Source organism: Aplysia californica, unplaced genomic scaffold (assembly GCF_000002075.1).
Source record: "Aplysia californica isolate F4 #8 unplaced genomic scaffold, AplCal3.0 scaffold00146, whole genome shotgun sequence".
In the NCBI taxonomy this organism is placed as follows: domain Eukaryota; kingdom Metazoa; phylum Mollusca; class Gastropoda; order Aplysiida; family Aplysiidae; genus Aplysia; species Aplysia californica.
The window spans coordinates 183404-210416 of NW_004797416.1; the positions used below are offsets into that span (position 1 = coordinate 183404).

General features: G+C 38.7%; 1 protein-coding gene across 1 annotated transcript; it reads left to right on the forward strand.

The window, feature by feature from the left end:
* On the forward strand, positions 1 to 27013 carry LOC101863811. The gene is made up of 19 exons (XM_005097082.3): positions 1 to 131; positions 5174 to 5470; positions 6136 to 6204; positions 6724 to 6798; positions 7291 to 7408; positions 8608 to 8723; positions 9311 to 9512; positions 10236 to 10314; positions 10838 to 11025; positions 12388 to 12464; positions 12788 to 12930; positions 13228 to 13535; positions 14684 to 14798; positions 16209 to 16362; positions 17421 to 17565; positions 18961 to 19091; positions 20111 to 20300; positions 21003 to 21143; positions 21480 to 27013. Exons 2-19 carry the CDS (start codon positions 5193 to 5195, stop codon positions 21912 to 21914), a joined length of 2964 nt encoding a protein of 987 aa, XP_005097139.1. The 5' UTR covers positions 1 to 131; positions 5174 to 5192; the 3' UTR covers positions 21915 to 27013.

Consider the following 27013-nt stretch of genomic DNA (forward strand, 5'->3'; position numbering starts at 1 on the left):
TTGTGGGGGTTTTCCACTTTTTCTGGACCGTAATGGCCGCCACCAGTTCTCATTCAGAGTAGCCAACGACTTGAATCGGGCGGAAGACAAGTTGAGAAGTGCAGGTCTTCCCTGCTTTTTAATGTGTCTAGGTATGTCATCTTTTTAGTAGAAAAAATAGATGTAAGGTTTGTGTGTCTCCTGCGACTTTCTCGTTTGCAACGGTACCGAAGGAAGTAGAGACGTAGATCTAGAATCTGGAGATCTTACAATCATTTCATTACAATCGCAAGTCTGGCTTATACTTATGGTTTGGACTTGGACTTCTGGATGAGGACAGCAATCCGTCCAAGTCCAAGCGGTTTATTATTCTAGGTAGATCTAGATCTAGAATCTAGATCTAGCTAGGATCTAGAATTGGGTAATAAGTTACGAAAAGTTAGAGTTTACCCATCATAATGATCATTCCCCTGGCCTGATAACTGTCGTTTTCCATACAAGGAAGCATTCTTGGCGCTTTTTCGGTAGTTACCACCTAGTGACATGCCGTTAAACGTAGATCTAGATGACGCATCTTTCTGATTGGCTGCTAATTTTAGTAATGTGATGTCATCTGGGATACCCACAGACTATTTTTATAGGAAGGCCGTAGAGGTACCGCATAGAATTAGAATGACGTGTGTCCGGCATTTCGGAATTCCAGTATTGACACCGTACGAATGTCAACAATTTCCTTCGTTGAGACATTGACGGGTTTGAGCTTCCTAATTTTCCGGTTTACCGCGTCTATTAAATTCATTCTTCAAGAACGTATCCTCTAGTTCTACCGTATAAAAGAGACTAGATCTATACTATTCTAATTCATCATCGGAGCACCACATCATATCACATTACCGGCATTCCTGGAAAAACATCGCACCAAAGCATCATGCCATCCCATTGGCTATATTTGCATTAGTCACATGATTGGAGGTGTGTTCCGGTCTGACGTCACACAAAATGGCCGCCTTACCTAAAAATAGTTTGCGCCCTACGTTTAATCGCATGTCCGTACCCTGCAATCGTTACTCATCGGTTTTGGCCTCAAGAGTAGGGGGGTTTCAGGAGGGCTGACCTAGTAAAAGTATGGTTGGGGGTTTCAGGGGGGCATAATTTGATGTTTTCCAGCTGTTTTAATATCTCAGCTCGCCACATATCAAACGTATAGATCTAGATCTAGATATATATATAGATGTAGATCTAGGCAAAAAAAATATTAAAAAGTGGGGTGGGAACTACCGAAAAAGCACCGCATTCTCACCCCGGGTGATCTGAGAATAAAAATACCATCGACCTCTCACCCCGGGTGAGACCACCAGTGTTGGCTATTCTCGCCTGGTGTGAAGCAAGACCTGTTTTTCCTAATTTCTAAATAGGCCTACTCTATCGGTGTGGATGATCAAGTTGACAAAAACATAGGTTCTAGATATCTAGATCTAGAAAAAAATGATGTTGTTATAATATATATAGGCTGTACTATAGTTATTCGCACAGGGTGTGTCAATACTAGGAATTGTATTCGCACAGGCGAATACTATACATGTATGTGTATTTGAAATTTTATTCGCACAGGGTGAGTGAATACAGTGTGAATACTATGAAATTTTCTTCGCACAGGGTGTGTGAATACTGTGTGAATACTATGAAATGTTATTGGCTCAGGGTGTGTGAATACTATGAAATTATATTCGCACAGGGTGTGTGAGTACTACGAAATATGTTATTGGCACAGGGCGTTTCAAAGTCAAAGGAAGGAGGAAATTAATTGGGACTAGCATTTCCTCTTTTTTTTTCCCTCATCGCGTAGGGAAAAAGATCATTACACGATAGTTCACTCCTCTCTTTGAGCCAATTAAAAAAGCGAAGGCCTTAAAAAAGTGTCCTCAAAATTTGGTGGCACCCTCTTCAAAAAGTGCAGACTTTGCGAACAGAGTCCTACTTGTGTGAAAAACAATAAAAGTTAAATTAACAGACTGTGCTTTTATCCTATTCTTCTTCTGGAGAAGCGAAAGAGAGCTTCAAAACAAAGACTCCAGCGCCATCTGAAGCAATGCGCGGACTTCTGCAAACACTTTTCGGGCTGAGTGAACAATCTTATTATAAATGTGCTATCTTTGGTAGGGATGGATCTAGATCTAGGATCTAGTCTATCTAATTCTAATTGGGCATTGCAATACAAAAAAACCCCACTCAAATTATAATTCGAGTTGTGCATTGTGTCAATTATAATGAATCAAATCTCTCTTTTTTTCGTTTTTTGTTTTCCTTGCGCCTTGAGAGAGAGAGAGAGAGGAGAGAGAGAGATGAGTGCATGATGCTTTTACCCTAAAACTGAAACAAGTATGATATTATTATACTAGTGTACTGCTGTTTTAACATTTAAAGCCTTTGCCAAAAGGTGGGATTCCCTGGGTGTGACAAATGAGGTCCAAAATCAGCGTAGGCTCGTCCTGTGCGAATAGAATTATTTCTTATTCGCACATCCGGTGTGAATAATATAAACTCTTATGCGCTCACCCGGTGTGAATAAAATTAATTCTTATGCCCACAGCCGGTGTGAGTAATCACTTGAAAGTAAACTGTCTAATTTGGTCGTCTACAAACGGCTATTAGATCTAATTTCACATTTCAAGTCGAGCCGAACTACGCGCGTCGCCATTTTGTTTTGCCCGGAAGTTCTCGCTACTCCTCTCTCTCTCTCTCTCTCTCTCTCTCTCTCTCTCTCTCTCTCTCTCTCTCTCTCTCTCTCTCTCTCTCTCTCTCTCTCTCTCTCTCTCTCTCTCTCTCTCTCTCTCTCTCTCTCTCTACAGCACTGAGTCTCAGTTTGAATACAGTTACAGCTCAATGTTTTGTTTAAATAAAACGCCGCTTGGCCCTTGACAACTCTTCCGAAAGTGCTACTAATACTATCGCTCAGTATGCCTATATGGCCATGCCATGACTTATGACATTCGTACAGAGTAGTGATTTTAACACTGTGCCGTTACATCTCACCGATCGGCGAGAACGCCGAACTTACTCTCCCTTCACAAAATGCCGATTGGTGATGTTTACAACCCGGTTTCTTTGGATTTCCCCCCAAATGCCAAATGCTTGTGGTGACAAGGGTTTTTACTATGGGCCTTGTGATGGCAAAGTGTTAAGTCCCAAAATAAAGCACCTGAGAACGCTCATAAAGATTTTGCTGCAGTTAAGGTTCAAGTAGGAGATGATGAACAAACTGTATGAGAACCCCACTCTGTATATAATTATTTTCTCTTCAAAAGAATGTCAGTAGAATAGTTATCAGGGAAATCTGATTGTCTGATCTTACAAGTTTTATAATTGAGGATTACCAAAATCTACCTTCAATAGCAAACATTCCAACAAAAACTTGAAAATTACTATTAAAAGCTACCGTCTGTATAGTATGAGTGTGCAAATCGAATGGAGGGACATTGGTGTAAGCCTCGGTAACCTCCCTTTATGAGAATAATGAAATTTTTAACTCGAAAACATTTTTATGCACATCATATGTCATATAGAGGGACAGCTCTTCTACTCCGGCCTTTTGTGTTCTATTACCCTGCTATAGTTTGGTTTTAACTATTACTCCAGAATGTGTTGTGTATGCATTTAAACTCAAGGCTGACACACATAGCACTTTAAGAAGCAAAAGAAAAGTGTTTTTTACCGTTCATGTAGGGTATTAAATAGCTTCGTGACTTGTATAATAACTTCTGGAACGTTATCTGGCAGTTGTCACACCTATACTTCTGCCACATGATCTCCCTGAGTTCGGTTTGAACCAGAGTGTGTATGATATTTAATATTTACAAAAGACAATAGAAGACACCAGATAAAATTAAAGAAGCAAAAGAAAAGTGTTTTTTAACCATGTTGGTATAGCTTAGTGACTTGTAAAATATTTTAAGCATTATCTGTAAATTCTCACACCCAAACTTTTGCATTAGTTATCTTCCTCATTTTCTGTATTTTCTGTTCCCTCCTTCTTTTCCTCCTTTTTGTACTGCTGTTCTTTCAATTTTCTCTGTATGTTCCTGATTCTTAGTGGCTGATGTTGATCTACTTTGGTATTGCTGAATAATTTATCACCCCTGCTGACAAACTGTAGAGCGCTTTTGTCCATCATGTTTAGGATATAAACATGTACTCTCACCTGAATCAAAACAGTCACTGACCTGTTGATTGTTATACTTTCAAAGATCATTTTACCCATCCTACCAAACAGAGGTTGTTGGTTGTTTTTTTTGGCAAACATTTTGTTTTAATCCCTTCAGAGAAACCAATTTGGGGGTTGTGACCATTCGTTTAATTTAAATTAAATGTTTCTTTCCATGTTCATGTGATGGACCTCAGCAAACAGTTACTGTTTAATTACCAAGGTTTTTTGTATTTGAGGGGGTGGGGGGTTAATCTCAAATATGCCATCTTTATTAAAAATTTTTCTTCCATGTATACATACCGTACAACTTCATAAAGAGCCAAAAATTTGTTTCATGCAAATGCTGATGAAGTTTGTATTTTTATCTGTTCGGTCCGAAGAAACTCATGACAATTCCCTGACAGTTACTCCAGAATTGGGGTGAAAATATCGAATTTTTTGTTCTACAAGTTCAAACGTTATTCTGTTTAACCTCTGAAGAAAACCAAAATCTTATTAGAAACAATTCATTTTTTTATCATGAACCAGTGATTATCATGTGTACTATTGAGACATTATTATTTAAGCCTTTTTTTTTTCAGTTTATCATTTTTCAGGTACTTTAGCCTCTTATAATTCTAAAATCTCAAAAAGTTGTTAGACTAGATGTCTGAAACTTGGCATGGTTGTTGTTTTCTAATACTTAAAGGCAGTTTCTCAATTTTTTTCTCGAATTTTGTTATAGATTCCGTTGTAGTTTTTGGAGGTTATATAAAGAATATAAATTATAATAAACTCTATATTTAAAAAATCGAAGATGGTGACTGTTGCCATGCATGACAATGCATCTTTGGGGTTATTTTTCACCTGCATATTTTTCATAACTTACTTCCATCTAATGAACCATGATGTGAAAAACCTTTAAAGATTCAATATTAAACTAGAAAAATCAGTAGCGAGTTCCCTTAAGTGTCTGTTTGATAAAATATTTTGATTGTTCTTTTCTCGAAGACACTAGCACTGCCACACCATGATGGAAACATTCTTGGAGGATGCTGAGAACTCCCTGCATCACAGAACGAATACTGGCAGCAATGGGTCGGGTTCGTCAGATGAATCAGACGACCCCCTGGATGACCCTTTTCTCTATGACAAGTTCCTTCCTGACCCGTACTGGGCCAAAGCAGAGCAGCTGGAGCAGGCCAAGCCAAAGAACCTGGTTGACCCAGGCCTATTCCGCTACAACAAACGTGTGTTTGTCACCAGTCTCCCAGCTCTGCTGCTAGTGCTTGCGCTTGGGGGTGAAACGTGAGTGAAACTTGTTAAGCAAGAAGTGGACTACATTCTCCCGTTGGCCTTTTTCAGAGCTAGATTATGAGTCAAATAATTACAGGGATGAAGAAAATGTTCAATCTCTTATATCTGGAATCTAGAATGTCAAAAATTGTTGGGCTGTCCTTTGAAAATGATTTAATGTTTTTAAAATGCTTAGATTGAATTTATAAATGGTATGTTTAACTTTGGAGATCACTGTTGATACAAAGTATCGAGTATAGTTGCAAGTTTTTGTGACAGTAAAAGTTAAACTCACTCAACAAGTATATGTCCTTGCTCTGTACTTTGAAACTTTAATTTGTTTTCTTTGTATAACTCTATTTAATAAAAAGCTTTTTCATGTGTCTGGACCAAAAAAATCTATTCATTATGTTCCTACTAGACTGTGGATAGACGTGTTTGTAAATATATTACCCATTCTTACACTGTTTTAAAAAAAAAAAAGGGATTCCCTTATGTTTAAAAGGTCTTTTTGACTCACCATAGATATATCAGTGTCTTCTGCAGTGTTGCAAATTGTTTCCCTGTGGCTTTATATTTTGCCTAAGTGGGTTGTACTTATAATAGATGATTGGCTTGTTACAAGAGTGCTCTTTTAAAAAAAAAAACCTTCAAATGTTTCCTTTCTACTCTTGCAGTCTGGTCTTGATTACCGCTGTCGGAACAGCTGTGATAACCATCATGTCTCAGATGGGAGACAGTCGAAGGTAAGTGGAACGAGTGTTTTTTTGTGTAGAATATCTATAAATCCTTAAATAAAAAGGAATTATATGGAATGCTACGCATATACAAAGCAATTGTCAAACATATATATGACTTTGTGTTTTTGTATGTATACAAAATTTTGTGAATTGCCTTTAAGATTTCAGTAAATGCTCAGTCTGTTTTAAAGAACCCCAGTATTTTATCAGTAATGTTATCCCAGGAATTGATATTGTATTGCCTTCATTTTTTTTGTCTCTTTTGTTAAAGACTTGCACCAGTTCTGTTAAGGTAGCTGAACAACAAATCTGAATAGTGAAATATCTCATTGTCAAATGTAGTTCGCCAATTACCATCTATTTTAATTAAGAACAACCGAAGATATTTGTCTGCACAGCTCTGTTGAAATTTGAATGTTGCGAAGGTCATGAAGATGCCTAGGTGTGTATATATGAGTGTTTTGGTGCTTTATTGACATGAAAGGGGATGATTTCCAATAACCATTCAATTGCTCATGTCCACAGATGTGTGATATTCTTCATTGTTATGTTCATTCCGACCCATGCCTACATTTTGGCAACTGTTCTTCCTTTGCTTTGGTGAGTTGAGAGATATAGGGCGTGGGGGGGGATAAGGGTTGTCCCACTTGCTTCTTTTCATTTAGTTGATTTTATGGGGGTTTTGGGGGTTTTTTTTGCTTTTAGCAGGACTGCATTTTATGGGTATTTTCCCATTTTGAACTCGTTCGACTGCCATACTGGTAAAAGTGCCTAAACTACAGAATTTATGATGGGCTCAGAAACTATTTTAAAAATTTAGTTTATGTGCTGATCAAGAACTCTGAAAAAATTATGCATTTGAGCTTTTCTCTAATCTCAAAAATGAATTGAATATGCCTTTGTACTCTTTGATGTCTTCTCTTTCTCCACGAGCTTGTCAAACTCTTTACATATGAACCAAATATCTGCCATTAGTTTTGCAAACACTGCTAGATTTGCACCACTAAGAATGGTAAAGGTAGAGAATGTTTTTTGGCATGCGTACAGGTCTGTAGGGTTCCCCTCATTGATGGACATATTTGTTTCTTGCAGGTTGTCCATGTGGCATTTCTTCCTGGTGGTGCTGACCAATCTGTTCATCATCTTGACTGCGGCATGGGTTCTGCTACAATTCAAAGCCTTCAGGATGGAGGAGACAGAGTTAGCATGTGTGAGTGTTGTTTTGGTGTTCCAGTGTTCTTTACAGGAGATAGGTGGGCCATCTTTGTTAGGTTTTTGTATGAGTTTGGTGCCTTCCTAGGGACTAATAGGGACAGTTGAAATTGTCCAAGACAACTTCCCATTTTGAGGAGAAAAGTGATTGTCCCAGACAGGTGGACTTAAGAAGGTGGGCAGGCTTTTGAGTGAGGTCTTGTGTATAAAACTTTTTTTAAGTGTTGCTTTTTTTTTATCTTGCAGCTGAGGAGGTTGGGGTGTTATTATTCCAACTTTTCATGGAACGCAATTCATCTAGACCCCAAGTCTATTCTCGTTCTGTAACTTTTAAGGTTTTCTTATTGACTGTCTCGGTAGAATTGTGTTCCTTGTTCGCCTGAGGAAGTTTGTTTTTTTAGTAAGAGGGTTGCGGCACTTGCAACATCATTAGGTCATATAAATGCTGAAGATTAAAGGTGTTACAAGAAAGTAACAAGCACAAAAAAGAAGGAGAGATATGGATGATAGTTGTTTGATAGGAAAGAAGAAGCAAACCACACTAGAGCACCTGCCAACCACGCTCACCAGAGGAAGACTTCTGCTATCTTCTTCATAGTATCCGATCACGCACTTCTCTGGGATGGGTGTAATCACAATTATCTTGTGTTTTGAATTTGTTTCATTACTGAGTGAGGAAAATTATGAAATAACTAATCATCGGATCCCTTGGTGGAATATTCTAGAAAGTAAGTTGAAGAATTGTGTCAGTCCATAACTAAATCAAAACCATAGATTTCCTTCTTTACATCCAAACCAAGACTATTGAGTGCTGGTTGCCACAGAGAAATTCAAATGCCCAATGCATATTGAAAGAGGGTGTCTAGAAAAGTAAGCAAAGTACACTAGTTTCTCCACACAGCTCTGGTGTGGTTTGCTCCTTCTTTCCTATCAAACATCTGTCATCCTTATCTCACCTCCTTTTTTTTTGTATGTTACTCTCTAATAGCACCTGTAATCTTCAGTACTTATATGGCCTAATTGTGTTGCAAATGCCTTAAAACTCCTACTATAACTAAGTGAGTCCAGACTTAACCTCAGAGTTTTTTCACTGACCTGTTGTGAACATTTTTGTGTCCTGGGAGTGGGGTGAATGGGCTGTAGATATATCTGAGTTGTAGACATTTGTCATTGATGTAGTTTCCCTTTGTTCTTCAGATTGTGGAGCTTTTGTTGTTCACCCTGTATCCTCTGGCGTGCACCTCGCTAGTCAGCTGGGCCCTTGGTGCTGTTGTCTCCATTTCTCTCATTCCAGTCATTTTTTCCATGATGTGGTAAGGTGCTTTCATTTATATACCTGTACCAGACCAAAAATCACGTTACTATGTGAGGCAATGGTACTTTGTTGATCTAGTGGCCATCTGAGTTTGAGCCTTTCAGTGTGGAGGCAATTGCATTCCCCATTTGATGTATTCTGGGTTTTTTAAATCCGATTATTGCTTCTCTCTCTGTGTCTCTGTTACCCCTTTCTGTCTGTTTCTCTCTCTCTCTCTCTCTGTCTCTGTCTCTGTCTCTCTTTCTCTCTCTCTCTCTCTCTCTCTCTCTCTCTCTCTCTCTCTCTCTCTCTCTTTCTCTCTCTCTCTATCTCTCTCAGGTACAAATAAATCTGGTACCGTCTACTGGAAAATTTAAGTTACCTTCCTCCCAGTTCCTTTATTCGAGAGCACTTCAATAGAATTGCTGCTATTTTCAAATTAAAAATGCCCTCAGAGAGACTCAATGTACACTTCATGTAATGAGCCAGGTTTCAGGGTTTATCTTGTATCTTTGGATTATATTTTTATATAGCGGTCTGATTTTGGGTGCCATCCACATGCATCTTGTAGCTTTAACTGAAAGCATGTCATAATGGCCTCTACAGGTTTGTCTTGCTCCAGTTGTACCTGGTTCCCACATTGTCCTCGTTTCGAAGCCAGACAACAGCAGAGGAAAACCTGGACGTGATTCAGGTTCCAGTGGTGGTCGTCACAGTTGTGGGCTTTGTCCTCTGTGGCCCGCTCCTGCACGTTATGCTGGCCGTGTTTGCGGTGGATACGCAGCCCTTGTTCTCTGTGATATCTTTAGTAAGTTGAAACTGTTCCGAAAACAAGGAAAGTGTGTTTTGATAGGTTGGTGGAGTCCCCCCCAAAATGGATTTTTAATGGTTTAAAGCAGTATTTTTTTTTTTGGTGAGGGGGTTAAGCATAATTTACCATATTCTGATAAATGATAAGCCTGGTCACAGATTTAGACAGGCTATGCTCTGTGATAACATTTATTTGTCCTGTGTATTCTAGTTGCAAAATATTTGCTTTCCCAGTATTTTTGGAAAGTACTGCCTTTTTTGCTCAATCGATGCACAAATGAACATAAAAGTGTATTGCTGTTTGGCACAAGAGTACTTTGTAAATATATATACAATTTGTGTGTGAATTAACACTCAAATTTTATACTGATTTTATTTATTTTTAAATGGATTTGTGGTAAGTTGCTGGCTGACTTAACTTTATAAACAGGCATCAAGATATCTGAAATGTAGGGTGTGCTTTTTAGCGCTAGCATGTAAACTTACGACATGATATGGAGAAGAATGCATAAGAAAAGCTTTCTGATGTAACAAACTGTTGTCCCTCATTTCTGAGATTCTCTCAAATTAGACATAAAATTACTTATTGAATTGTTACAATTGTTCAAAATGTGTTCGCGAAACTATGGATATGCACCAAATTTTGCAAGCCCAGTCATTATGAAGTTGGTATGAATTGATTTACAATACTGATATATTTTTTTGGGGTGTCCTTTCACAGACCCATCTGGCTTTCATCTTGTCCTTGACCTGTTTCCTATCAACACTGCTCAGTGTCAGGCAGATCTTTGAGTACATGGGTAAGATCATTCGCAAGGAGGAACATGGATTAGCTAATGACACTGAAACACTTACCCGCTTATGAATATACTATCTAGCAGGCACACTGCAAAAAATAATGAAAGGATTACGGTTTGTTTGTCTTTTTAAATAAAAGATTCAGTAGACAATTAAGTCATGTGATGTACATGGTGTAGGAGAACAATAATTGGAACATAGGAAATAGTGGGACTCAGGACATCGCACTTGTCTCCTGGTGGGAAACCAGTTTTATACGTCTTGACAGAAACATAGTAGTGTACTATGTACTTTTTGTGAAACCTATACTACTTTAGTTTATTATTTTTTTCTTTTTTTTTGGTGTATTTTCCACTTTTAGCTTCTATATATTGATATTCTCCCAGTTTACTTGTATGCTTTTATTGAAAAAGATGACTAAAACTTGTATTACATTTTTTTTTAAAGAACGGAAAGAAGACGTACAATCTTGAATAAGTCTTAAATATGCCTTATAATTTACAAGGATTTCTACTTTGTGCCCAGGTCTCCCCTATACAACGGCCATCTATGTGCGCTGGGTCAGTGGTAGTCTGTGTACCCTTTTGTGTTACCCGGTGCTACACACCTATGGCTTGGACTCCCACTTTCTGCCCCTGCTCCCCGTGGCCATCGCGATGTTCGCTGCCCTCGGGGTGGTTTTGGCCTTTAAGAGGAGGAGGATGATCATGGCTGTGAGTGTATTAGAGATTTAAATTAAATACCACCTGTACTGTTCCCTGTTTGAAATTTTGGTTAATAGTAGCAAATACTGTACATACATACTACTTACTTAACTGCCCAAGCCACCTACATACCTACCTACTTACCTACCTACCTACTTACCTACCTATCTACTTAAATACCTACCTTCTTAAAAAATACACAGTGTCACGCCAATACAGATTGTTTTTGTAACACTTACAAACAAATTGTTGCTTCTTGCCACTCTGAAGCACCAATTTTGTTACTTCAGGTTAGTATATCATACTTAAGGACACCCCCATCTATTCACTGATCTCCTTGAATGTGTTCCTGAAAAAAGACAAAAATTGTGGTTTTGGTGGAGAGTTGTAAAGTAAGAGAGAAGTTGCGAAGAATCATGTGTGTATCGATATTTTATATTGAAGATCGTGTGTGTTATGAAATAAAGTATGGGTTTTTAATTCTTTTGGATCAATTTAATGATTCGTGATATGATAGTCAGATTTTCTTCTTTTTTTTTTTTTTCTCGTGAAAATGAACTTTGCTAAGACTTTTTTACCTGAGACGTAAACAGTGCACATTCATTACAAGTAGAAAGTTGATAATGTTTATTATTACAGAGCATCTTGCGTATTCCTGGAATATCTTTTGTCCAAGGATGCAAAAAAAGATTAATATATTTTATTGACTCTTTTTTTGCTTTCAATTTGTCCAAATCGCTTAGTTTCTTTCTGTCCTTTCTTTTTGTCCAAATCGCAAAGTTCTACCGAGGTCAGTGATTAAGCTATTGGCTTTTGCACACAAAAGATGTGAGTTCGACTCCTGCATTGGAAAGTTTATTTTGTCAAGTGTCTCTATCTTTTAGATAGGATGCTGTATCTCACTACGCCCAGTTTGGCTGTGACAGTGACAGGCTTAAAGCTGCCTGCTTCTCAGATTATTTTAATTGCATCGATGGGTTTTTCATTTTCAATTTGGGTGAGTGGCGGGTCCCCTGATGTGGTTTGCTCCTTTTTTCCTATCAAACATCTATTGTCCTGATCTCTTTTCCTTCTTTTTTGTGTTTGTTACTCTCTTGTCACTCCTCTAATCTCCGGCACTTATATGACCTTATTGTGTTGCAAGTGCCTTAAAACTCTTACTAAAACTAAAGACATTTTCAATCTCGTATGAACTGAATACTGTTCTTTCTTTCTTTTTTTTTCTGTTGCCAGGTCCTTGCTTTGATTTTGTTCAGCAGTTTGACGGCTTTGTTCTTTCTTTGCATTCAAACCAGCTGTTCCTCAGATGGTCTAATAACATTTCCAATCACATTTTTTCTGAGTGCTGTTCTTTTTTTTTTCTTTTGCCAGGTCCTTGCTTTGGTTTTGTTGAGCAGTTTGGCGGCTTTGTTCCTTCTGTGGATTCAAGGAATGCCACACAACCTGCAGTATCCTTTGGCATTGAACTCAGCCTATGAGCTTCGTGAAATTTACTTTTGTTTATACACGGCGTCAGAAACAAAGGCCAACAACTCTTCTTCTTCAAAGTTGAAATATATCATGTTGATTTCTTTGTAATGTGTAACATCTGTTTCATTTATTTAATTCAAGAGACTGTCTCTTTTTCAAGAGAAAATCTGGAGCTTTTAAAAAAGAATAATATACAACTTGCTGTTGACTGGGGGATATGCGCTATCTTCTAATGCTATGCATTTTGTTTTTTAAGTTGACTGTCACGCTGTTCTAGATGTTTCTCTTTAACCATAAGTAGACATTACTTCATGGGCATTTTCCCTCTGAATGTGTTCTACCTAATGATCTGCATCAACTTTTTCTTGTGTTTGCTCTGCCTGTGGACGGCCTCTATAGACAACAAATCCATGCTTGGCTTCCTGCTCTTTGTACAGTCCCTAAGTAAGTCACATCATCATTTCCTCTTGTCTCTGTTACATATGCACATGTGATGACATTGGAGAAGATGGTACATAACTTCAATTTGATCGATAATGATAATTTTTATTGACGATATCGGTCTTTCCGCTGGAATGTTATATCTCTCTCGGCCCGGGCTGACCTTGAATGGCAGGGTCACAAGTCCGCCGCTTTGATGATCTAAATTGTGTTTATAGGGGGGTAAAAACACCTACACTTTAATTTTTATTTCTTTTTAATTTTTTTTCTGATTTAGCCTGATATTTTTTCCCTCGCCAGTGCTGACGGTATGCGAGGTATCCCTTCACAACGGTCAGTTGTACTCGACCTCCTTGCTCCAGCTGACCTCCGTGTCGGCCATGTACACCCTGCACCGCCTGCATGTGGCGGAGAAGATCTCGGGCGGGGCTGCCACCATGACCTCGGCCATCCAGTGCGCCAAGTCCATGGCCAGCTGTACCTCCCTGGTGCTGGACGGCGGGAAAGGAGAGATCAGTCTTCTGGAAATGGCTGCTCTTGGTTGCCTGGCGTACGCTGTGCTATCTGTCTTTGTCTACCACTCTACAGGGGAGAAAACTACTGCTCAGGTACGTGGTAATAGTGATGTTTACTTCTTATTTGACTTTTTTCTTTTGTACATTAACTGCTTAGAGTGACAGGAAAATGTTTAGTCACTGGTATTATTCGCCATTTGCCCAAGTATTTACTGTCGAACCTACTCAAACGGCCGTCTGTATAAGACAATTACTTGTACATACTGCCACTTCCTGTTTCTTCCCTTTGCATATTTTTCACATTATGTTGACACTGTAAGCAGGCCTCTTTTCTCCTTGACTGTGGGTGGCCATCTTAGACAGTATCAAGTGTACTTATACGGCTCTGCTTAGTGGCGAGGAGGCTTGTACATTGTTGCCATGTTTTGTGTACGGTACAGTTTTCACAGTGTATTGCTCCTGATCTTTTTAAATACATGCACATTTACCAATATATCTACGTAACTATTAAAAGATTTATGATAAATTCTTGTGATAAATTCTTGCAAGTTGTTTGCGACATATGCATCTGATGTTATATGTCGTATAATTGTCAGCTTTTTAAAAATTGTCATATTGATATTCTTTCATGAAAGTTGTATGTCTTATTTAGATTTTATGTATATATACATTTGCTTTTTGCCATTCCTGTAAAGCCAGGAAAAATTTTCACAGGCAGACGATAAAGTATTGCCTTATCCCATCCCATCTCATCTTATCTTATCTTATCTTATCTGAACATCAAGCAATTGATTTGACATAGCTCAGAAAGCATTGTAATTATGGTGTAGAAAACGTAAGAGGTAATTAATGTGAAGTAAAAACTCTTTTGTTAAAGTTATGGAATGTGTTAATATTATACTACTTCATTGGGAACCTCATTTGCCTTCTATAAAAAAAGAGTGAAATAGTTCCCCTATCTCTTTCTCTTTCCATGATCTATACCATCACTTTTGTGTTCTTCGTATGGGTGGTTGGCAGGTGCTCTGGTGTGATTTGCTCGTGCTTTCTTATCAAACATCGATAGTCCATACTAATTCTTCTTGTTCTTTTTTGTTTTTTGTTACTACTCTCGTGAAACACCTCTAATCTTCGGCACTTGTATGACCTAATTGTGTTGCAAGTGCTCTAAAACTCTTACTAAAACTTGTACTGTTCACTATTACTTTTCTTCCTCTCATTGTTCACCATCCACTCCACAGATGGGAAAACAGCTGTTGTTGCTGCTGGCTGCTGTTGCCGTGAACAGCCATCATCTGCTGTTGCCTCTCTCTCTGCTGATGTTCCAGGGTTATGCGTCTTACTCCAACATCATTGGTATGGAATGTTATTGTTTATACTTGTTATTGTTTTACTTGTTATTATTTCTTATGGGAATGCCCCTTGTGCAGTGATGTCGGTCTTTCACACAAGTAAACAAGTAAACTTGTTATTATTATGACAGTCAGTGATTGGTTTGTGTTGAAGTTCATTATTTTAGTGAGCTTTAGATTATATGGCAATGAGTTAATGACTGTATGTTAAATTGCTATGTAATCAGAAAGTGGCAATGTAGTTCCAGAGACACATGTAAAATCTTTTTTTTAGGGGGGGGGGGGTGATGTTAGTCTTTTACAACACTTGCAAAACAATTAGGTTATATAAGTGCTGAAGATAAGAGGTGTTTCAAGAAAGTAACAAGCACAGAAAAGGAGGAGGAGGAGAGATAAGGATGATAGATGTTTAATAGGAAAGGAGAAGCAAAACACACCAGAGCAGCTCCTTTCAGTGCCTAGAAAAAGGGAAAAGTGAAGGAAAGAGAAGCTAGGGAAGATGAAGAATGACGTACTGAGAATTTTGTCCAGTTGAATGGAAGAATTGGAAGATGACATGTTGTTCCTCAGATTCACAGAAAATAATAAGAGTGGAGGGAAATGATCACTAATATTTTGTCCAGATCTTACTTTTACTTTTATCCACCGCTTATATCCTTTTGGGTTTCACTGGAAGAAAGAGATGTCTCTCTTTCGCCAGCCAGAGAGCTTGGGTCAGAGGGATGCCGTGGGTGGTTAATGTTTCCCTGACTCCCCATCTAACACTTAAAAGAAAGAGCTTACCACTCACTAACATAATACTAACAAACTAAATTTGGCTTTCTCAAGAGACATGATGAAATATTTTTTTAAAATAATCAATTAGCTTTCAGTAGCAGCTGGACTCTGCAAGTGGTTTGAGGATGCTGCTGAATTGTCCTACTTCTTATCTTTCCTTCTACTGTTTGTGTCGTTATTTTTGCTTTTCCCTTGTACTGAAATGGCAGTTATTGGGTCAAGATGCTTCTCTTTTCACAAACAGCTGGAATGTCCAAAAAGTGTTATAACTTCCAGCAGATGTATCAGAACTCCGAGCAGATGTAGTGACAGTTTTCTGTATCTCTTAATGTAGTTTTAGTATAAGTTTCACAACACAAATAAGTCATATAAGTGCTAAAGATTAGATGTTGTTACTAGAGAGTAACATACAAAGAATAAAAGCTTAGTTTAGTTTAAGTAAAAGTTTCCTGGCACTTGCAACACAAATAAGCCATCCTGCCTAAAATTTAAAATTAAAGGTGCTACTAGAATTACGTTCAAGGAATACAGAGGAACGATAAGGATGATAGATGTTTCATAGGAAAGAAGAAGCTAACCACCTGAAGCACCCGCCGACCTCCCATTGTCTGTCTCTTTTCTCCTCATGTCCCTTTAGGTCTGTGGTGCCTGCTGTGCGGAGGCCTGACCCTGCTCTACAGCCAGACCACTGGCTCGACAGTCACGGCGTTCATCATCATCAGAGTGGCACTGTTGTTGAGCATCATGGGAGTCGTCATAATGCTGTTGCATCCTCAGCTCTCTTACAGCCTGTAAGTCTTGAACCTCTGTGACCTCAGTCTGTAGCCGTTTTTCCTTCACTTGTTACACTTTTTGACTAAAAGTCATTTTCTGTCAGTAGGAAATTTCCTTGCGTTTTTACTTCCAATTCCAAAGTAGAATGTTAAATATGCAGGACCATTCATTCATTCACAGTAAATTGTGAATGTACTACTACTACTAGTACAAACTCATGCTGCCGCTTATTTCCTTTACCCTTTGCTTCATACACACACGCACACACACACACACATATAGCCACACACTTTAACGCAAAGGACTGTCATGAGGCCAATATGTCTGACCAAGGTAGCAGGATGGAAAAAATAATCCTGTCTCTTTTATTCACAAATCCATTTGTAAGTGTCTTTCACTTAAGACGCTGGGAGCGTCCAGCGGTAATATCCCTGTTCCATATCAGAAGCCGTTTCATTTAGTGCTTGTTTGTCGGAACTATTCCCGATCCAAGTTTTTTAATAATGACTAAGCTTTTGTTTCTCAATTGAAAAATTGGAGCAAGCTTTTGGGGTTATAACAACATAATGCACTGTAGAAAAAACTAGAAAACGATGGATAAAACTCAGGGTTTGAAGAGTTAAGATAACAATATTTCATGTCTCTAAGTGCGGATCAACAACAACAATTACAGCTAAATGGACAGAAAATAACTCCTATGGACTCCTTGTCTGCGCTGCTGATAGACTTGTGTGTCTCTCCATGACACCTTATATCACGAACTGAAGGGAAAAAAGGTAGAGCAATTGGCCCTTAAATATTGATGTTTATGATGTTATGGTGAGGCTCTTTGCCCTTGCTCTCAGAATACATGAGATTGATTCCCACTCTATAAAGTTGTTTCAAGCAGGTAATTCTGTCTGTTATGATGGTGTATCCTTCTCCTCCCAGGCTAGCCTGACAATGAGTTGAAACAGGCGGAGTTGAAGCAGCCCAACTCCTAAATAGCCTAACTTTTGTGAACTTAACCATCGTTTGTCTGTAATGAGATTGTAAATTACTATTGTCAGCATCTTAATTTGTTTTCTCGTTACAGACTTTCCATCTTCCAGTGGGCTGAAATCCTCAGCTCCTTTGCCTTAGCAGTGCTGGTGTCCCACAGGCCCACCATGCACCCACAGGGAGTGTTCGTCTGCTCCATCCTGTTTGCAGTCTGTCCAGGCATCAGGGCTTGTCTCTATGTGAGTTATCTTCTCGTTTTGTCTCTGGGTTTTTTTTTTCTTTTTTAAAATGGGCAACTCCAATGTATTTTATTCACTCACTAAAGTAGGGTCAGTCAAAGCCCTTTTCTTTTCTTTTCTTTTTTTACAACAGTAGCAGTTTCCTGTGAAAAAGATTTGAAAAGAATAGGATCCTCATGCCAGTATAGCTTTCCATTGTTTTGCTTGTTTTTATTCAAGTGTGTAAACCTCAGCTAGACATACTATAGACTGTTTCAAGATTTGAGGACTTGGTGCCCGTAAAGAATGATTTGGCTGAGAGGAAATAATAATTAGGATGATATGTAAAATTGGTTCCCTCAAATTCTTATTAAAAAATGTATTTAAAAATCTGAACTTTTCTATGTTGACAAAGCTCTTGCGACTGGGCCCTTTCACCAGTCACAAGCGTTGAAGACTGACGTTTTTGGGGGTATTTCAATAAATCACCACAACTCTCAGAATTACCCTATTGTAATTATTTTTTGACACAGTAAAGTAACATTCAAGCTTAATCTAATACAAAAATCTAATGTTGTGTAAGTTTAATACTTTAATTTGTATGATTTTTTAAAAATTGGCATGAATTTGATTTTCCGAAAAATTTCCAGAGACGTGACAAGTAGAATGAAATTCACTACAACAACAAAAATAAAAGTTCAAAGTGTTCTGATTTGATTTGTATACATGTGCGAGTGTTTGGTGAAAATATAAAAGCTGGTCTGTGCATTGGTTCAGACCCATACACTGAATTACATGAGACAGATGTACGGCACGACGTTGTGATTTCGTTGCGCGAACAACAACACCAGTACTAGTGCTAGATCTAGCCCTAGAACTACGACTCGGGCCATCTTCGGGTACATATCCAGGATCCTAACTATCAGACACATCATATTCTGAGACACTAGAAATAGTTAAATGTACAGAAGTGTAGAAAACGGCGAAATTATGTGATTCTTGTTCATGCGACTTCTTTGACCGTTACTACGACGCGACTGTCGGATTACTATCAGCTGTATAGAAAAAAACAAAGCGCGAGTTCCGGTCTGTTCAACCCCAGTTGGGGTCACTGTCCTTCACCTTCAATAACTTAAAAACTACCGGCCCCAGAGATACGAAACGAAGTCTAAGTAGCTCAGGCTTGGCCAAACAAGGGTACGAGGCAGGTCCCGCGATCCGTGCGTGATTTGTAGAGCGAAAAAGAAATTCCAAAGTTGGTCACGCAGGGCTTGTGGGAGCCGACACGAGCGTCGCGGCGGGGGTCATGCAACTGTTGTGTGAACCGTCTGAAGTGAGTTAAAGTAGTGCTTCTTTGAGAGTGTGAGTTTGCTAGACTCTCTTTTAAAGCGATTGTTTTTTTATATCTGTTTCCAGCTGTGGTCAGTGTTCCACCCGCTCACTGCTGGTCTCTGTATAGTCAACAGTGCTGCTCTTCTCATGCTCTTCTTCATCTGCTTCCTTATCACCGAATGGACAGAAGCCACAGAAACCATGATGAAAACCAGGTACAATCAGTTTCATTACTTTTCCTCATTATGGTGGTATGGTTTGATGTCTGTTTGACAGCCAGAGAAGTGGTGGTTGACGGGTGCTCTAGTGTAGTTTGCTTCTTTCCTATCAAACATCTGTCATCCTGATCTGGAGATTCCTTCTACTTCTTTTTTGTATTTGTTACCCTCCTGTAATACCTCCAATCTTTGACGCTTTTATGACTTTATTGTGTTGCAAGTGCTGCAAAACTCTTACTAAAATTAAACTTAATATGGCCGGAGAATGCATTATTTTATTGCTCTGCCTTTGTCATTTTTGTTGGAGATTTTGAACTAGTTGGTAATGAAGATGGATCTGTGAGTGGTTGTAGTCCAGGGCACCACCGGTTGGTCTTATTTCTTTACTATCCATCATTAGTTCCTCCTGTTTGTCTGTGAATCCTGTAAAGCCCATAGAGCAAGCTGTTGAGCAGGGATTTGCACTAAATAAATGCAATTATTATTATTATTATTATGTATGGCTCCTTTTTTCTTCAATTGATCATTATTTGTCGATATGTTTCTTCTTCTTCTTACTCATACCGAAACTCCAACCTGTTTCCATGTACCACTTCCTCAAATATAATTGATGAGCACGATCAAGTGGTCTACTCTTGTTTCTTTTTTTTTTAAATTCCCTTAAGTCTGAATCTGCTTTCTGGCAAATTGGAACAGGTGTCATACCAAACGGATGTAAAGTTACAAGTTTACCACACATTCTTGTTAGGGGAAAATACTGTTTTGAGTAATTCCTGAGACTAAACTTATGAGTTAAATTTCAAAAAGAGAAAAGTAAAACTGATCACAACTTTGTCTTTCTGAATGCAATTTTTTTGTGAATGGAGAACCCTTTTTAAACAGTATCTGTTTGAAATTATTGTCGCATTGTATTTTTCCAGTGCGTGGGTATTTCTTCTTCGAAACTACTAGGCATATGTTACTTGTGTGGAACTAATGACACCAATGATTCCATTCTGCCTTTTCTGCGTTTACAGCATGGTGCTAGCTGGTTCCAGCTCTCTCTGCTTGCTCGTCTTGGACGTGATTGGATGGCTGACAGCCAGACAGTCGGCGGACACACTGTGGGGCCCTGCTCGAACATTCTGCCAACAGCCTGCTTGGATTGTCGTGTTGCTCACCTGTCTCGCCATCTCACTCATCCTTAAGGTGGTGCAGGCCACTAAGGTATACACGAATGGTTGGAGAGTGCCACTTGTTAGTCCTACTTTTTTTTCTTTCCCTCTAATATTTCTTTGTCTGTCCTGCTCTTTTCCTACTGTAAATGCCCACAATTGTGCTGATCTGTTTCTCTTTCTTAAAATGAAACTAACCTAAAGTAAACATGTCATTCAGTGTGGATTGTTGACAGATGCCCTAGTGTTATTTACTCCTTCTGTTTTATCAAACTTCTATCATTTTATCACCCTTCCTTTTTTTTCTTTGTATGTTACTCACTAGTTACCTTTCTAATCTTCGGCACCCATATGATCTGTTTTTGGTACAAGTGCCTTAAAATTCTTACTAAAACTAAACTAGAAACTAAACATTTCAGCTCAAAGAGTATAGCACAAGGAGAGTGCATAGTTGTCAAGTACTCTAGTGGATTATTCATATAGGTCCTTTGCTCTTGTCTTGTTGTCCGTGTTGTTGTTGGTCTTTAAGAGGCCAATTCATAGAAATATGCACATTACTTCCAATATTTTACTGGTATTTGAATGTGAATGTTGACGCATTTCTTCTGTGTCTGTGGTATATTACATGTACACTCAACGAAACCCATGATAAGATGTCTCTCATTGTGTATTTCTTTATGTTTACCATGACTATTACCCATAAAATGTACTTGGGAGAAATTTTGAAAGCTGTAAAACTCCTGTGAATCCCCAGGGCTTGAGCAAATTGCCTCTGACTCACGAGGAAGGCTCCAGTCGTCTATCCTTACCTTTACTGGCCAATATCGTCACATTGGTGGCTTTTGCTGTGGCCTGCACTCAGGGTCCCAGAGAAGCTACACTGCACGACTTGTGGGTGAGTCCTTAGTGCCAAGGCATCCCCAACAACTGATTTTGTTCCATGCTTGATTAATTGTGAATGTTTTTTTACACCTTTGTCAACTCATTTTAGATCATTTTGGAGGAAGGCTGCCCAACTGGGGCTGAGTGAGATACATAACATATCTAATGAAAACAATGGGTTTTTTGCTTGCACTTAGTGCACATGAATATCATAGCAGCACGAAAAGACTGGTTTTGTTGAGTTGGGGAGGGGGGGGGATGGAGGTTCAGACAAATATCTCAATTTGTTAATTTCTTAGTGATACACAGCTATAACTGATGTTTGTATGTCAAATTCTATTTTCATCAGTGCTGTGCTGCCACGGTCATCTTTGGCTGTCTCCACAAAGACTCCGTCATCCTGCCACGCCTGGATGGGGACAAACAGGCCACGCCCACCATCATGGCTTCCTTCTCCATCCTCGTCTTGGCGACCGTCCTTCGTTCGCGCTTCTGGGATTTTGCCTTCTACCTGTCTGTTATCGGAGGCTTCTTCGAAGTGCTCATGGCCCTGGTGTCCATCCCGATCTTCTACGTCATGTGGGGAATACTGTGGAAGGGAGAAGTTTTGTCGGAACCGGCTGTTGTATTTTTAACCCCGTACTCCTTCCTCCTTGTCATGTGTGCCACCTCCTACTCCGCATGGCTCCTGGCGCTGGCCACTCTGGTGTCTGGGATGTGGATGATGATGTACCGCCTGCCGATGGTGCCATACGGTGTGGATTATGAGGACCGTTTCAGATGATCGCAGTAGATGGGAAGGGGAGGAATATTGTAGACAGTAGGGAGATAAATGAAAAATTATGTTGTTTTATTCCTAGTCTGCACAGTTGTTTCTGTTCTTAGTCTTTGCCAAAGGGGACTACCTTATCCCATAACTCGCAGGTGTTAAACTCAAAACCTGTGGGCCACATCCAGCTAACAATCATGTAGGGGCTGCGAGAGAATTTTTGTTAGTCCATCCTGACCATCCCCAAGACACATAACCTGACTCCAAACGTAAATAAACTTGTTGCCAAGAGAAGATCACAAACATCCATCATTAACAAATTGGCTAAAGAATAAAAATTGGTGTGCTTTGATTTGTTGTTCAATAACTTTTGTTGGTTTTGATTCATATCAGTACAGCCTGCAAATTGAGGTGTAATTTGAGTTTGGTCTCCTGGGTGATTGAGTTTGACACCTGGCTGTAGACTATTCACAAGTGGAATTTTAATGCTAGTCCATGAAATGATTCATCATTGTCACTGCCGTACTTGCAAAGTAGATATGCTTACAATTTCAACAGATGATGTAATTTTCCTTTGAACCAAACCAAGAATAGGTCTAGATCTAGCATATATGGCTTTGGGTTTTTTTTCTATTTTTGAAAACTTGAAATCTCATAGGTAAAACAGTATTTTGATCTGTTCACAATTTATTAATTAAATTATCTTGTTTTTGTAGGAATGTCCTCACTAGTGAAATTGGAATCTAAATGTATTTTGGTATTAAAAATTCATACTCAAGATGATTCAAGCAGCATTTCCTTTTTCGTGTCACCCTCTTTAAAACAGCAATTTACATCATCATCATCACCACTGTCATTGAGACAGCACAGATTTTGTATGATATTGTATGGCTATGAAGGCTCTTGAGATACTACTTGGTACAAGGTTAAATATATTCTCTTGAACTTGCTTGGTCCTGTAGGGGAAGAACATTAAATTCTAAGCATGATGCAAATTCAAGAATGCCCCTTAACCCTTTCGTTACCAGGGGGTATGGATTCCCACTGTCAGCACTGATTTTCAGCTGAGTCCGTTTCCCAGGACGGCAGCCTATTGTCTCAGTGTTAATGGATGCACGTCTAGATCTGGATCTAGGGCACCCATGACATACTTCGGACACCGGGTCTTCGATTGTCACTTTTCTCACTTTTTTTATTCCCCATTTCCTCCTATCTTACGAAAAAATTTGAATAACCTGCAAATCTAAGTCAAAAAGTGAATTTATTTGATTTTTTAAAGTCATTTCAATGTTTACGTTTAACGAGAGCACGTAGCCACCCGCAAGCCTAGTTCTGTGTTTATCGATCACTTGCAAGCCTAGCAGTAAAGTAATACTAGAAAAATCTGGTACCGATATGCACGTCTTTTATTTCCAAATACGAATCTACACAGCGCTTGTGGCCAAAACTGTACAGAAGAATTAGAGCCAGGTTATTAGCGTAATATGCATGCAACATCATATCATATAGGCAAACTGGAGCAGCAAATTTTGCCAACTTCCGTGGCGTACATGGTACAGCACAGTGCAAAAAAATAGGCATTTTCATGATGTACCATGTACGTCATAAGGCAACAAAGGGGTTAAAAGCTCAAATATGGTTGTTGACACCATAGTTAAATATAATACGAACTGACCTAACAGTGTGCCCCACTTGTTTTATGATGCTTAGAGAAGAAATTAAGCTTTCTACTATTCCCTCTGCAGCATTTGAAATTTTGGGGGTTGTAAGAGTTTTTGGCATGGCCAGTGGCCCCAGCTTGCAGGCATTAGGCTTTTCTGTAGGCTTAATGTCTTCTTCAAGAGTCTCCTTTATAGTTTTTGTTATTTTATGTACAATGTGATGTGAGTGTTAGAGTTGAGTGGCACAGAGGAGTGAACCTGCAGTTTTTTTAAACATATATGTATATATATATATTGCTGTTGTCTGTGTGAGTGGACTTGATGGTCTGTTCCTCTGCTTATGTACTTTATGGTATTTTTGTGGAAAAGGTAAACTTCTGGAATGTCTCTGTGTGCATGTGAGTGTATGTATAATGTATAATATATAGAGGCATAAAGGAAAACTAGTTACAGCCTAAAATGACAGCAAAAATATCTTGAAACTGATTATATGATTTAGTTTTTGTTTAAATTTATGTTTCCATGGCATTTGGATGTTCACATCAGTACTCTGCACCATGATGAAATACAAAGTTTTGGATTTATAAATTTATTTTTTAAAATTATTTTCTCTTTGACTTACTGCTAATTAAGATTTCAAACATTTCACTATTGACTGTTGAGTAAGTGCCTGTAAATGCATATTTGAATTTATGCAATGGAGCAATGAACCGACTAAATATAACCTGATATCTCTCAAATCTAAAAATATTCCTTATGAAGTCATCAACTTGCTGTAGACTCTTGAACTTGAGCGCTTTTCAACTTTGAATGTCTTTTCTGTTGTGTGTCTTGTACTTTTGCCATTAATATAAAATGCTTCCCTCGGTCTGTTTTATGTTTTGGTTTATTTTTAAGCTCTAAATAAGCCTGCCAGTTTTTATATGTGATACACTTTTATTGAAGTTTGAACAAACTGTATCCTATGATGTATTGTTCAATGTGATCCAAAAAATGCAGTAAAAAATGTATGATCATAATTCTTTTTCATTGTCTGAGTATACTTATGTTTCTTTAAACTACTGTACTACCTTCTCAGTCAGCTTTGTGTGAGATCCTTTTTAGGGGAGGAAAACCTTTTTTTTGTGTTGTAACTTACTTATCATGCAATTCACTTTTTTATATTTTTTAATGTATGTTCATGGAACATACTGTGGTGCATATGGACTGTTTTGAAGCTGGTTCTGAAAGGTGTTAGATTTTATTGATATACTTTACCTTTACTTTTCCGATCCAGTGGCCATCTAGATTCTAGCCCTTCGGCCTGTCGATATGGCGAAGAATTTACAGGTTTTTATCAGCTGTGTTTTGTCGCTGTATAAAGTATTTCCAATATCTGGAGAGGCAGGTAGGTAAGTACTATGCAGGTCGCTAAATGCACAGTAGGAAAAGATGTGGTGTGATACTGTTTCATCCTGGCAGTCACACAGCGAGCAGTCAGGTGGGGTATCCTTGCGGATCCTTTTTATGTAGGAATTCAGTGGGATGTGTTGTGTTTGCAGGCGAAAGATAGTGACTTGTTCTCTTCTACTCGGATTTTATTAATATAACAATCTATTTTTCATTTGGTCTGAATTCATCTATGGTTCATTTCCGTAATAGAAGTTTAAATGTGTTACATGTACCAAATGTCATCTGCACATGATGTACAGTAGACTTAAGCTTTGCTTTTTAATTAAATGGAGCATGGTCAGAGATGCCATAGCCTTTCTTCGTACCTCTTTTGTTTCTTCCTGCGATGATATTTTTTAACTTAACCACACATTACCAAACTGTGTTTATTTAATTTTATCAACATCAGTTTCTAAACATATCACTGCAATTTATCTAGTCCCTAGAGTGGTCTTAGATAGTTCAATGTGAGTGTAAGATGATTAGGTCTCAGTATCCTCTTTTGTGAGCACCACATGAAAGTCAAAGTACTTTACTATGAGTGAGCCTTTTGTGGACTTCGTTATTTCAGCTTGTCTCTCTGAACAAATCCATCGGTGCTCCGTTCATCCTTCCTGAAACACACAAAGAGTATTTCTTGACTTATACTTCCTGTCAAGAATTATGTCAATGTGCTTCTGTTTACTCAAAGTCAAACAAACAAACAATATTTTTACAAATGTAGCATTGGTCAAAGTGTATCCAAGCTGCCATTGAACTTGTCTCTAAAGGGCACTACTGGCTATTGCCATATTATGACAGCTCTTGGACTGTCTTGTACATTTGCCTTTCCTCAATCGGATGCTCACCAATGTTTGTAGTATAGGGCATAGGTGCTTCATTTTGGCACGCAGGAAATCTGAGTTCTATTCCTGAGTGGGAAGAAATTTGTATCTTGGTCTTCCTACTGGGATGCTGTATCCCTCTCAGCCCGGCTGGTCCAGACAGGCAGGGTTGGAGCCCACCTCTTAAATTATCTAAATAGTGTCAATAATACATTAAACATAAAAAAGCAGATGTTCACAAAACTCGGAGTAAACTCTTGGTAATATATAATTAGTATTCTGTAATGTAACAGGTTTGTATGTTCAAAGTGCTGTGGCAGGTCTTTTGTTGACACCACTGGTAGGTGTCCTTTTAACTAACTTTTTTATTTTCCTTTGTTGTTTCTGACAATCCGCCTCCCTCTTACTATGAAGTAAGAGATGCCCTGCTTCTGTAAAAAGATTAACCATGTTCTTCGTGGAGTTTCAACTGTGTGTAGCCTACTTCCTTTATACTTGAGATGAACATGGTGGCAAATACGCTTTAGCCTCATCTTCGTCATCATCTGCCTCTTTCACCCTGGTATTGGGTATAGGCCGCCAAGAAGGGCTCTTCCCCTGTCTCTATTATTGGTGATCTTCTCTACCTTCAGCCAGCTGTGCCCCATATGCCTAAGATCTGCCTCCGGTGTATGTGGAAGAGAGGATGTTTGAGAGCGTGGGTGTGTATAGGTGTGTGTGTATACATGTGTGAATATATGTTTGTGTATGTGATAAAACATCAAACAAATGTTCCAGCTTTTGGACAGCAAAGGTTTATCTCATGTAGATCTCAGCCTCATGTATATCTCGACCTTCCTCTTTTCCTCCTCCCCTGGGGATTCCATCTTGCGCTTTAGCCTACTTTTTATGAAGATCAACTAGTGATTGGTGGAGACTCTGGTATGGTCTGCTTCTTCTACTTATTTTTTTGTGTTTCTATTGTCTTTGTCCTAGTCTTTTCCTGATGAAATAGTGCAGTTGTTGTGCTGAATGGCTGCACACCCAATAACGACTAATTAATTTTGTATTGCCCTGTCCTGGTGTTTACCATGACTTTGTGTAAATTAGTGTAAAGACTGTTCCAATGTTATGCTTTCTTCACCCATTGATTTTGTTCTCTCCTTTATAATTGTTGCCCGTTTCTGATCCAATTTAAAAAACTGCCATCTCCAAATTA

Coding starts and splice junctions, on each gene's coding strand:
- LOC101863811 (XM_005097082.3), top strand. CDS start 5,193: ATGATGGAAACATTCTTGGAGGATGCTGAGAACTCCCTGCATCACAGA. Junction 6,205..6,723: donor CAGATGGGAGACAGTCGAAG/GTAAGTGGAACG, acceptor TCATGTCCACAG/ATGTGTGATATTCTTCATTG. Junction 12,931..13,227: donor GCTCTTTGTACAGTCCCTAA/GTAAGTCACATC, acceptor TTCCCTCGCCAG/TGCTGACGGTATGCGAGGTA.